The sequence below is a fragment of the Notolabrus celidotus genome, chromosome 22 (genome assembly GCF_009762535.1).
Source record: "Notolabrus celidotus isolate fNotCel1 chromosome 22, fNotCel1.pri, whole genome shotgun sequence".
Taxonomy (NCBI): Eukaryota; Metazoa; Chordata; class Actinopteri; order Labriformes; family Labridae; genus Notolabrus; species Notolabrus celidotus.
Window position 1 is genome coordinate 19316373 of NC_048293.1, and position 12938 is coordinate 19329310.

General features: G+C 40.4%; 1 protein-coding gene across 1 annotated transcript in view; it reads left to right on the forward strand.

Moving 5' to 3' along the window:
• The window catches only part of ttc7b (tetratricopeptide repeat domain 7B), a 34008-nt gene that overhangs the window by 13640 nt on the left and 7430 nt on the right, over positions 1–12938 (forward strand). Inside the window, exons 12-18 of the mRNA XM_034675864.1 lie at positions 1042–1159; positions 1455–1512; positions 3293–3365; positions 3522–3682; positions 3786–3902; positions 4865–4962; positions 11533–11673. Of these exons, the coding sequence (XP_034531755.1) occupies positions 1042–1159; positions 1455–1512; positions 3293–3365; positions 3522–3682; positions 3786–3902; positions 4865–4962; positions 11533–11673 (766 nt within the window). The remainder of the gene's footprint in view (positions 1–1041; positions 1160–1454; positions 1513–3292; positions 3366–3521; positions 3683–3785; positions 3903–4864; positions 4963–11532; positions 11674–12938) is intronic.

A 12938-nucleotide genomic window follows, 5' to 3' on the forward strand; every position in this document is an offset into this window, starting at 1 on the left:
AATTAACCTACTGCTACTGATCCTTTTGTTAATTAACTGTTAGCTAACCCTAACTTTAGGAGTTATCTAGCAACCAAGAAAGGCAGAAAACTAATGAAATGTACTTATTTGCAGGGTTTTATTTCAAATGTAACCACTATTTTTTACAATAATGGTTTTGTTTTGCAGCAGCTAACGACTGGTATATCTCAAAAAAACACCCTCAAACTCTCAACTTTGACTCCACTCACAACCTTCAAGCTTAAACTTCAACGGATTGTAGTTGACTGTTGCTCCTGCTGATCTTATATATACACACATACTTTTCTTACACCTCACGTACATTGCTTCTTACTTGTTCACTTTTGTTCTATTTTATGTTTATATGTCTATTTGTGACTGTAGTTTACACATGTATGTGCTCCTGTTGGCGCCTCTTGGCCAGGTCATGTTTGTAAATGAGAACTTGTTCTAAAAAATGTTTTACCTGGTAAAATAAAGGTAAAATAAATAAATAAAATATGCAAATTTAGATTACTTGAAAAAATAGAAAAATCTGGAAGACATCTCGCGACCCCCCATTGGTGTCAGAGATAAGTGACAGAAAATCAGACAAGAAAACAAACAAACAAACAAACACAAACATGCAATTTGCTAAGACAAGACAGCATCACCGGGCCCTTGAATGGTTGAATGGTATCATCCACAAAATCTGTCTGTAAGGGTTTTACATAGTTAGTCCACTTGGTCCAGAGTTGAATAAATACAGCCTTCTGAAGTCGTAAACGGGAGCCATCTTATTACTATATCAACAAGCAACCAAATCTGTGAACTGGTAGCTAAACTTAGAACAAAATTAATAAAGTTTTGTAGCCGTCATGAAGAGTTATTTATCTTACATAGCTGCCAAGCAGATACAAAGTGAAAGTTTGTCACACTTCGTATAATCTTCCACTCTTTATACAATAATAGAAGCCTTGCATTTCTGAAATTATTTTATTTAACCCCCAAATCTCTTCACTTTCTTTTCTATTCTCTCTTATTTTACGTCTGTTTTGTCAGCTGGATGAGGGAGAATGCTTTGGAAAGATGGTGATTGACATGGGGGAGAAAGCAGCTGAATTCAGAGCCAAAGGCTACCTGGCCATCGGACTGGTTTACAGCCTCAAAGCCACTGATGGTAAGTCCCATGTGTGTGTATAAGAGAATCAGGAATATGGTTTTGTTATTGTGGTGTGACGTGGTGTCCCTTTCGCTCACCTATTGTAAATGATGGTCATATGAAAGAAACAGAGGGCCAGAAAGAAACAGTAAAGAGCAGGTGTGAAAGCCTTCCCTGTGATGGTTTATCTCTACTCGGTTTCATATTGTTGTGTGCTGTCACTGTCTGATGCACTTTTTTTTGTATAGCTGTATCTGACTGCACTCTGTCAGTCTCTCTCTCTCCCTGACTCTGTCTCTGCATCTCTCTTCAGCATCGTTACGAAGCACACAGGAGGAGTACCAGAGGAAAGCTTTGGGAGCCTTCCAGAGGTTGGGTCTGAGCCACGCAGCTCTCTATTTCCTCTTTTACACCCACATTTTCTCTCTTGAGTGATTTTGTCAAAGCATTCAGCCTCTCAGTGCAGCGAATTAAAACTGTTCTGAGTGTACTATCTCATAAATCCATTATGGAGTATCCTGTGATCTCAGGATACAAAAAACATGGGCAGAGAAAAAGAGAACACATTTAATTGCCAATGTGATTAGAGAAAAATCCTGAACATTAATAACTTTATATTCATAGCTCATAAGAAACAATGCTTCTTTGTTTGACTGTCATTATAGGACGTGCTGCTTGTCTTGTCTTCTGCAGCATCTGATGTGTCATTGTACCACTGTTGATGCAACGTCTCTGATTTAAGATATATCCAACACTTAAATTTCTTAAACCAGCAGTCAGAGGTTTTTAACCAAACCTCCAAACTCTACAGACTCAATGAAGCTCAAAGATTTTGATGGAGCAGTTTTTAAAGCCTATCACCTCTTTTATCTTGCTGAAGTCGGACAAAGCTCCATACAGCATCCAGAGACATTTTACAATGAGAAGTTTCAAAGTGAGTTGTATGTTTGCCAGTGAGAGGGAAGTTGGAGGTTTACAGAGAATAATACACACGTTCAGGGAAGAATCAAACCAATATGTTGCCTGGCTTTGTCCACAGGGGGCGCCAGAAAGAAAACAAAATCCACGATCCTCAAAGATGCTTTAAAACCATAGACTGTATAAATAATGGACGTAGTATCCGTGACGCCACCCATCTGTTCCTGAGCGCTGTTTTGAAGCCAGGCGGCGGTGGCAGCCATATTGGTAATGCGGAACTCATAAAAAGGCGGGGTTTGAGCCTCCTAGCCAACAGCTATGTGTTCCCGTCTGTCAGTCAAGTCAGTCATGTCCTTATTTGGGCAGAAATTCGTAATCTTCATATCTTCTGAACCGTCGTGTTAGAAAAAAATTCACCCCCCGTACAGTGTGTGCCGATAGAGAAATTAGCTCTTCAGACCGAAGCTGTTTTTTGAACCAGGCTATAAACATGTTTATTAATGCTGCAAAGATCGTCTTCTTTGAATTGGTGTCTATGTGACTTCCTGTGTTTCTGCAGCCAGCCTCAAGCGGATGCTCGATTAATTGCAGTTTGTAACACTTCCGCATGGGTTTCATATTTTGAGACCGGAGGTTGCTGCTTGTTTAAAACGTTACTTTTTTTAATGGAAATGTTGAAGTAAGGGTTGAATGTCCTAATCCTGACCCTGACTGTTGCAACAACACAAGGGTCCCTGGAGATGTGGTCCTGAAGCTGCAGCCTCGAGCTCTGCAGACTCATAATGTTGCATGAAATGGATTGTAAATTTATAATGTTGAAATGGCTTCAAAGCTAGTATAGTTTAACATTGAAAGCACTCCTACACGTGCACCTATGTCTACTGGAAACTGTGAGTAAGAATGCACGCAGCAAACTGTACATTTTGTCAGTTAATAAGGTTATATAAGTGATAAATTAAATAGTATAAAACCACAATGCAACAATGCGTTAATATATCTCTTCTTGTTCTATACTCACTCATTCCCCTTGTTAATATGGTGTTACTGTTCTTATGGTGTCTAAATATTTAAATATCTTCTTGTTTGATTTTTTACGAGTTCCCTTACTCTGCTGTGTTTGCTGCTGCAGCGACCTCATTTCTCCACGGGGATGTTTAAAATTTTATGGAATCCCATTAACTTTTTATTCAGCATGTCTGAAAACACAGATTCTCTCTCTCCTTTTCTCTGTAGAGCTCAGAGTCTGTCTCCCACCGACCATCTCGCAGCCTTCTACCTTGCCCTGCAGCTTGCCGTGTCTAGACAGGTAACACAATCTTTTAGTAAACACATCAGAACCGTGGCGGTGTGAGGCATGGATGATAGTCAGTCAACGTCAGAATCATGCACCTGTATACATGATGCTTTCATCCCAACGGTAGAGAAACCTGTAGTTTGTATACATGTGTGTGTGTGAGTGTAGATCCCCGAGGCTCTAGGCTATGTTCGACAGGCGTTGCAGCTTCAAGGGGATGACGTCCACTCCCTCCACCTGCTGGCCCTGCTGCTCTCTGCTCAGAAACACTACCATGACGCTCTCAACATCATAGAGATGGCTCTCTCTGAATATCCGGAAAACTTCAAGTAAGACCTGCAAACTCTGCATTCAAAGCACGCTCACTTTCTCTACCTCTCTGTGTTTGAATGTGTTGTATCTCACTTTTTTTCCGTGTGTGCTGTGTTGCAGTCTGCTGTATACCAAGGTGAAGTTAGAGTCGATGTGCAGAGGACCAGAGGAGGCTCTGCTTACCTGTAAACACATGCTGCAGATCTGGAAGAGCTTTTACAACCTTACCAACCCCAGGTACGCACACACGCGCAAAACACTGCCTGATATGTGTTTTGGTTTGTTACATCCAAACCATTAATTACATAAATCAGTTTGTACTGATGGAGGAAAGGAATGTCTCTACAAGTAAAGACAGGATGGGTAATGTGTGAAGCAGTTGCCAGGAAAATTAAATTAAAAGCTCAGACCTCAGTGAAGATGTTTCTGTAGAATCACTGTCTGATGTGTAAGAAAGTCAAAATATTAATAGAAGAGGGAATAAAATAATATATAGATATAAATAAAATAGAATAAAATAAAGATCAAATAAAGTAGAATAAAAATAAAATATAAATAATAATAATAAAGTATATACAGAAGTACAGAATAGTTAGAATTACAATTATCATTGTTCCCTGTTAGAGAAGCACTCAAGGTGCATTTCGACCAAGTGTTCCGGGGTCTTTTAGCCCCCAGAACTACTTTCCCCAGAACTAAAAGGTTCCTGTGACCCCATTGTTGTCTGCGTTTTGACCGCAGGCTGAAGTCCCAGGTAGATCAGGCCAGTGACGTATGGAGAAAAAAATGTATATTAAATAATATTTTGAAATCTTAATAAAAAACTAAACTAGTATGCATTCCCAGGAACTCCCAGATGTGTAAACTCCACAAACACTGTTACGTTCAACTGAAAGTCCCAGGACCTTTGAAAAGTACTACCCCCAAGCAGGGGCTTTTCAGGGGGGATATTATCTACCCCTGAACTACATTTAGACCCTGGTTCCTCCGGTCGAAACGCTCGTCGTTCAGGTGTAAAGTCCCTAGTTCTGGGGTAAAGTTCCTGTGGTGGAAAAACACCTTCAGTCACACTGCTGTGCTGTGCTGTGGCTTTTAAAACAAACAAGAGGTCAAACGTTAGAGACAGCCGTTTGTGTCTCTACAAACAAAACGTCTGTGTTCTGTTTGTTTGTGTGTAAACATGTTTGTGTTTGTGGCAGTGATTCGGGGCGTGGCAGCAGTTTGCTGGACAGAGCTATGGCAGACAGACGACAGCTCAATGCCATGACTCTACCTGACTTCAGCGACCCTGACACAGGTAGACACACACGCACACACACACACACCATAAAACCAACTTTGAACTGGAACACGCTGAATTCTGTTATACTTTTTTTAATATAAATGTTTAGTTTCTCTCCCTGAGTGTGACATTAAAGGGAAATTAACAAGTGAGAATTATCTCCTCTCCTGTTCGGCGTATTCTGTACTCAGTAGGTAAGAGAGGAAGCATGGAATCATCTCTCCGCAGTGTTTAGAGCGTTGGACCAGCTTCAATGAGGGCTGCCAAACTGAGTTATTTCACCGTGTTAGGAACCCGGGAGAGCAAAGAGGACTGTCCAACCCCATTTATAAACTCCCACACAGGATTCTTTTACGTAATTTCACCCTATTACCTTTGTTTGCAGTCGGACACTTCACTGTTGACAGTGATGATTATATCATGGAAAGGGCATCGGGAGAGAGATCCGGCTCCCTGTTTCTTGTTCTTGTATTGATCAGCTCTCCCCCATGTCCACAAACAAAGGAAAGATTCTTATCTCATGCTCTGATATCACTTCAGCACATTTAGTTTTCTTTTATTGATCGTTCTGTTTGATTAAGTCGGTATTATGATATCAGAGAGAGAATTTATTGTAAAGTGTTAGAGACTGAGGAACAGTGAGTTCTGTATTTTTCCGTTCTTTACTTCCTGTTTGATTTCTCTCATTCTGTTTTATTTCCTTTTTTTGTTTTAGTCTCAGGTTCTTCATCTTCTCACTCTGGTTCTGAACTGGTCTTCTCCGCCTCCCCATCCACCCTTTCCTCCCTCTCCTCACCACTGTCCTCCCCTTCTTCCCCCGTCTTCATCCTCCAGCCTCCTCCTCTCCCTCCACCTAAAAACTCATCCTTCTTCCCTGCTCCACCTCCTCCTCCTCCACCACCTCCTCCTCCTGTGCCCATCAAGACCAGGACTCAGTCCTTTTGCAACCACGTCACTCTGCGGCGGTTCTCCTCCTCTAGTAATCCGCCTCCACGTACAATCAGCCTTTAGCATGGTGTGACGAGTGACAGAAAGCACTACGTTTTTAAGGATTGGCTCATTGAGGAGGTTGTGTTTTTTTTGTTATGAGAGCATTCCCAACATGGTTTGTGATCTGGTGCTCTGAGTTAAACTGAATGGTGATTCATTTTAGTCTGCTAACATCGACAAGAGAAGACCACAGTAAGTCAGAACAATGTCAAATCTGGAAACTGAAACATGAAGTTGCTGCAAGAGAGGGCTGTTACTTGTAAAAACTATTTCTTTTGGAGTGACATATCCAAATTTCAGCCCCCAAACCCACTAAAGTAATTAATCTGTTTGCATATACATTTTGTCTTCTTCTTTGCAAACAATACCTGAACGTAACAAAATATTTGAACGTTTCAGAACTTCTTAAAGCTGTAATTTGATGCATAAGAAAGCAGAAACAGCAGCAGGGTGATGTAAGTTTAATTGATTAATTTAATTAAAGTACAGCGCCCATGTTTATGGTAATGAGGAAAAATGCCACTCTGTGCTGCAGCGTGAATTATCGAGGTTCTTCTAATTAGTTCTTGTACGATGGAGATCTGTGACACAGGAAAAATCTATAACAAACTGAGGAATGGTTTCAGCTTAAGATGCTTCCTTTGAACACGTCTTGAATTATGGGGAAATATAATTTATTCCATAGAGTCTGAACTCTCAGATAAACCTTATACCATTTACTAATTGACCTGTTTGCAGTGAGGGTTAAGAAAAATATGTAAAATGGATCTTGAAATCAATGATCTCTGTACCTCTGTGTTTGCATGAACTAAAAGTTCATAGCCTCAAATTATTAGTATGATTTTTTCATACGGCCAGAATTAATTGGTGATAACGACATTGAACACTTAGCCCTGAAGACCTGCCATAAGACTAAGCTGTGCAGCCTGAAATGAATCATCTATGGGCTGCCAGATTGAAGCCCTGAACATAACAAGAACTTGAAGAGGAGTCTCGTGGTAAGACATTTCTTCTGTGTTAGCTCGGAGCACTGATGAAGTAATATGGGAATCTTCTCATCACTGACACGTCTAAGTTCCCCAATGACTCAATAACTTGATTTGCTCCTCACATGACGCACAACATCCGGCAAATCTTATATTTGACCAGATATTCAAACCTCATCAGCATGGACCATACATATGAAACTAAACAGACTAAACTATTCAAAGCACGCTCTGTGCTCTGTAGATAATCTGTGCATGTAAACATGCTGATGCTTTGTGTATTGATCTGAGTGTCACTGAGCCTTCATGGACCTTCTGCAGTTGCTTTGCAATTAACTCAAGGTCTCGGTTGAATTAGTCACTTCACAAACACATCTGAAAACCCAAAGTTATTGATCAGCTGGGATCTCTCTGAACGTTTGCAGCTTTATAGTCTCACATCTGATTCTCCCCGTCCATCGTCTCCTGTTTTTGATAATATTTGCACTCTCCTCTTTTTCCTCTCTCCCTCTGTTTCTCTGAGGATTTATCTTTAAGACATTTTGAATTTGTCTCGATTCAAAGTTTGAAGCGTGTGTCGTCTCTCCTTGTTTCCATCTCTTCTACTAATGATGTTTGTTATTAAAAGTAATGGATTTTCTTTTCATGAATAATTCAGCTGCTTAAAAAAACACAGCTTCTTACATTCATCCAGAGTAGATTTTTCTCCGTCTAACTGAGAGCAGTCACATTATTGTGAAAGTATGATTATAGGGTTTTAAACTATGATAAGATGCTTTATTTATATATCTGTGTATTACTCTGATGGGGGAGCACACACAGTATGTCTTATGTGCATTATTGGTCAATTTAAAGAGTTGTTCATGTGGTGCAGACATTTCAAATTAAACCCGACTGTGCAGCACAAATGTTAATCTGCACTGTGCCTCACTTAAGAGAACGTCTGAACCTAATAACCTGAATGAGAGAGCGGAGGAAGATGAGCCTCTTTTGGTAACGTAAACGCCATGGCTGTAGTGATTACAGATCACGGTGTAAAAAGGCAGAAGTGGAAACATCTGGTCTCATCTCAGTAATCTGTGGAGCTCCTTGAAAGCTGAACATTTTCTCCTTGTGCTCTCCTCTCCTCCTTTTGGATCCAGCTTTCTTTTCTTTGTTATGATTTGGTTATTTCTTCTCTGCCTCTTCCTCTCTTTTAATCATTAACAATCGTCTTTCTGTTTTTTCACATCCCTCCGTTTTTCAAGGCGGCCTTCAGGACGCTAACACTCTTGGTTTTTCCTCCATGTTTTCTGTTTGTAAGTAGCCATCTAACCTCCATCTGATCTTCCTTTTTCCATCCATTGTTCTCCCCATCATTGGGTCCACGACGACCTCCCTTTTTCCTGACGAGGCCCCGATATATGTACAATATTCATATGAAGAAAATCTGTACATATATCCTCTGCTTTAACTTGACGTCTGCAGCCAGTTTGCAGGAGAACTGTAGCGAGTTGTTTTCATGTTGATGGTATTTGATTTAAAGGAATACAGCGACTTAAAGGAAAACAGTGTGCACACATTTATTCAGTATTTCTTCAGAATTAAGATATGTGGGAATGTGCTGGAAATTTGCTGCGATACTTTATAACATAAGAGGACTTAATATTACAGCACATTTAGTTTTTAAATCTACACATGAGGAGATCATTTCTGACATTTTGATCCTTTTCTGTAAAGAAAAAAATCAAGCAAACGCTCAGAGTGACAGCCGAACAGAGGCAAAGAAGTAGCTTCCTGATTGTAGCACTTAACAGCTCCATTAGTGGCACGAGACAATAAATACTGATGATCTGATGAATGCCAATATTTTCTGTAATTCACCAGAGTGTCCTCTAAAGGGAATGGTCCAGAGGGAAGATGAATAAGCAGTTGCTCCGATGATAATCCTCATGAGAGAGAAGTTTGCATCCCTCTGTGTAACTGTCCCGAGGAGTAAATTTGTTTAATGCTAGCTACACTAACAGAACATGATCGATTGAACGAGTCGCCATCTTGCTGCAGATGAACGCTGCATAACATTTGAAGCCCAGGGGGAAACTGTCACTAACCAGCTTCTTGAATGCTGACTGGTGGTGTTTGTTCCTGTAAGTCAGTGTATTCCTTTAGTTCATTGAGCAGCTTTAGTGCATGCATTGCTGTGTGAGCTGTCCACATTTTAGGCACAAGATACAGCAGGAAAGTTCCCTGAAGCAAATTAACTAACTTATCTTAAATCTCACAAGTGAAAACTCGTTCTCTATATTTCAAATGAAAGATCCTTCTCCTACATCCCAAGGTTTTTTTATTCAGTGTATTTTTACAAACATGTCGAACAACAGGGACACATAATGGTACCGAGAAAGCAATCCTTACAAATAGATTCAGTATCACTTCTTTACACATTTCAACTCCAACTTTTACTGACTCACACTTTAATCTTACACCTTACTGTCCATGTGTGATGTAGTCCCCACAGTGCAGGAGAACAGAAGTGTACACAGGGTGATACTCAAGAGGAGATAAAAACATTTTTACTCAAAAAGCCGTGGAAGAGATCAGCCGGTGTTTTGGTTTAAATAGCGACCCTTTCAACTGCCGACTTTCAGCCGCATGCATCCCTGAAGAACGTCTTTAGACGATCATTAAATATCCGATGAGGATATTTTGAAATCTTTCTAAAAAACTAAGGAACTCCCTCTGTGTTTCAACAGCTGTATGAACTCCACAAACACTGACACGTTAAGCTGAAGGTCTCCAGTGTACAGGGTCACTTTTAAAATCGTAACACCTGGAGAGACGCATTCCCGGTGGGTTTAGAGAAGACTACTGTTACAAGCTGCCAAATCAAGTGAATCACAGCTTCTTCTTTTGAAAAGTACACACACATACAAGAAAGATAGAACAAATAAAAACTAATGAAAGAAAGAGAAATCAAGTGAATCACAGATGTGTGTGATGTTATTGTGGACGGCGGGCGGAATAAAAACACTGCAGTTAATCTACCAATCTACCAACACGTTCAGCATTGCAGGCCCTGCCCCCCAAAAGTCCAGGGACCTTTAAAAAGTACTACCCCCCAAAGCAGGGGCTTTTTAGGGTGGAGATTATCTACCACTGAACTAAATTTAGACCCTGGGTCCACCGGTCGAAATGCATGTAGTTCCAGGGTAAAGTTCCTCCGGTCGAAAAATGCCTTATGTCTTTAACATCCCCAGAACTTTGTCAGATTTTCAGACTCACTTCTTTAATGTAGGGAACAAAACACGTCCTGTGTTAACAAACTATCCCATGTTTAATTTCTACACCACGAGGAGCTGCTGCATGCTGGCATTTTTATAAACCTCTCAAATGTGCCCATCAAACCAGGCCGCTCTACTTCACTTTCATTTGTGTGGAGTATGACACAGCACAAATGCTGGGGACATCCTTTTGTCGTTTCCTTTAATCCAGCAGTCAGCAGCACACTCCACTCCTGCTCTCTTTTTCCCACATGCAGAGTACTTCAGTTTGCTTCCTTCCCTTGTCACACAAACACACAGTTTATATTAGTGCAGTGATGTATGGAGGATGGATTATTGGGAGTGCAGAGCCTGCATTTCCTGAGAGCAGAACATTTCCAAAAGGGGGGATGGGAGATGTTTTATTCTAGTGAAGTTTTTATACCAGCGAGCTGCAGCTATTAGTGATTTTTTACCTAGTTCATTATTCAGGTATAAAACATCAATGTGATCCCTTTGTGCTGCAGGTGGCATTACAAATCATTAAAAAACATGAGCAGAAATAAAGAGTGAGGGACTTTATATCAGTCAGTCTTTATAGAGCATTTATTAGGAGCACTGAGGAACAGGATCATCTGTTGTGTCGAATTAAAATGTTTAAATCAGTTCAGAATTTGTGTTGAACATACAGAACAAGTTAATTAAATGCGTCACACTTGGAAAATCAGAGTAACATAAACAAAAAGGACACGTATGACAAAAACAAACATTGGATTAATCTGTGATATTTATCAGCAATATTCATGTGTAAGTTTTCTTTACGAGTACTAAGATGTGAGGGGATATTTGGCCAACAGAGACATCATATTAAGTTCTGCTTTCACAGACCTGCAGTCCCATTCGCTGGCCATTTTGCAGCCCCGGAATAATCTGATGTCATTCAAATAGTAGAGACAGAATCCGAGACACACTTCCTTCACTTACTAATCAGCAGAGTGCAGACTGGTGCAGTGTTTTATGCATGGCGGTGCAGAAATTAATTCATTTTAACCTGGTTAATCCAGGGCCATAACACTGTGTGCTGCAGCGTGTGGAATGGTGTGGACTGATTAAAGGCTTTAGTGCAGGCACAGGAAACTGTGTGCCAATGTGGGCCCAGAGTTTTGAGCTTCTTTACTGCACCCAAACACTCCAGATTTCACTGCTCTTCTTTCCTCTCTGAAGCGGTGGATCAGTGAAACCTGCTGCTGTGTTTGGTGGAGTTAAAACCCTGCATTGTAGCACATGGCTGCCTAGCGCTGCTGCTGCTGTAGTAGTTTATTATTACCTGTAGGAGATGTGTGTGTAACGGTTTGATTCTCGTCCTCCAGGTTCAGTTCATGCTACATCTATAGCGGCGAGTCGTGTGGAGCAGGCACTGTCTGAGGTCGCCTCCTCCCTGCAGAGCAGCGCCCCCAAACATGGACCCCTGCACCCCTGGATGACCCTGGCTCAGATCTGGCTGCATGCAGGTGTGTACTCATACATATACAGAACAAACAGGGAGTGGAACAGATTCAGGCACAGTGCTGAAGTTTTAAAATAGGATTTACAGAGAGAGAGAGAGAAAGAGAGAAACTACACTTAATGGTAGCACTTTTTTTGTCCCTTTTATTTCTCGTATATTTAAAAAGCAAGAATCAAGAATTAAGAAATCTTTATTGCCAAGTGAGCTCGCACACACAAAGAATTTGACGTGGTAATTGGAACACTGGTACTTGACAACAAGACAATACCTGAAATCTAATGTTTTGGAAATTTCTGTTTCTTGACAGAAAAAGTAACTCAGTGAGAAAATAGATGACTTGCTGTTTGCATAATCCAGTTGAGTTTCACAAAGACTTTTTTAGAGTACTATAATATGATCCAATAATTACTAACACTAGCTGTTCATTATTATAATCTCTGTTCTTTTGATGTAAACATTACACTCTATGTCAGGTGAATAGGTAACCTGTGTGTTTGGTGTGTTCTCAGCAGGTTTCAGGGCTTTAAGAGTAAAATACTCAGTCCCACTATGAGACTCATCATGGCAAAACATACAACACCTGTTTTAGTTGAAAGATAGTTTATTAAATGTGAACATTTTCAGAATGTACTTTTTTGCACTAAAACAAAGGGAAAAAAATTGAGTTGTCCTTATTTTGTGATTTTACTGGTCCGGCCCACTTCAGATCAACTTGGGCTGTATGTGGGCCCTGAACTGAAATGAGTTTGACGCCGCTGTAGAGTCAAAGAGAGAGTCCCGGGGAAGCTAGGGCGTTTCCCCTATTCAAACACCTTCTAAAATTTTACATACATGTTTCCATTGGACAATAATCATCAGCAGTACATTTTCAGTCATTTCATTGGTCATTTGACATCTGCAGTTTTACACGTAAAACTTCTACTTTCACCGCCCTCAGAGGTGAAGGCTTCACATCTTCTGTTTCTCTTATCTCAGTGAAGGCATAGAACTGAAGGCAGGCTGACCTTCAGTTTTGCTACAAACAGCAGCTCTCTGTGGACGCAAACAATAGCTCTCTGTGGTGTAGGTTATACAACAGCAACTCAAAGTGGCAGAAGTTAATCTGCAGCATTCTTCTCTGGAAACAACAAGATCATATGGAATACTTCATACACACAGGAATTTGTCACTACACTAATCTTAAAAATTCTAAATAACAAATACAAATATGGTGGGAAAAAATGGGAAGAAGCTCTTATAAAAATACCCTTCCATTGCTAAACATATAAA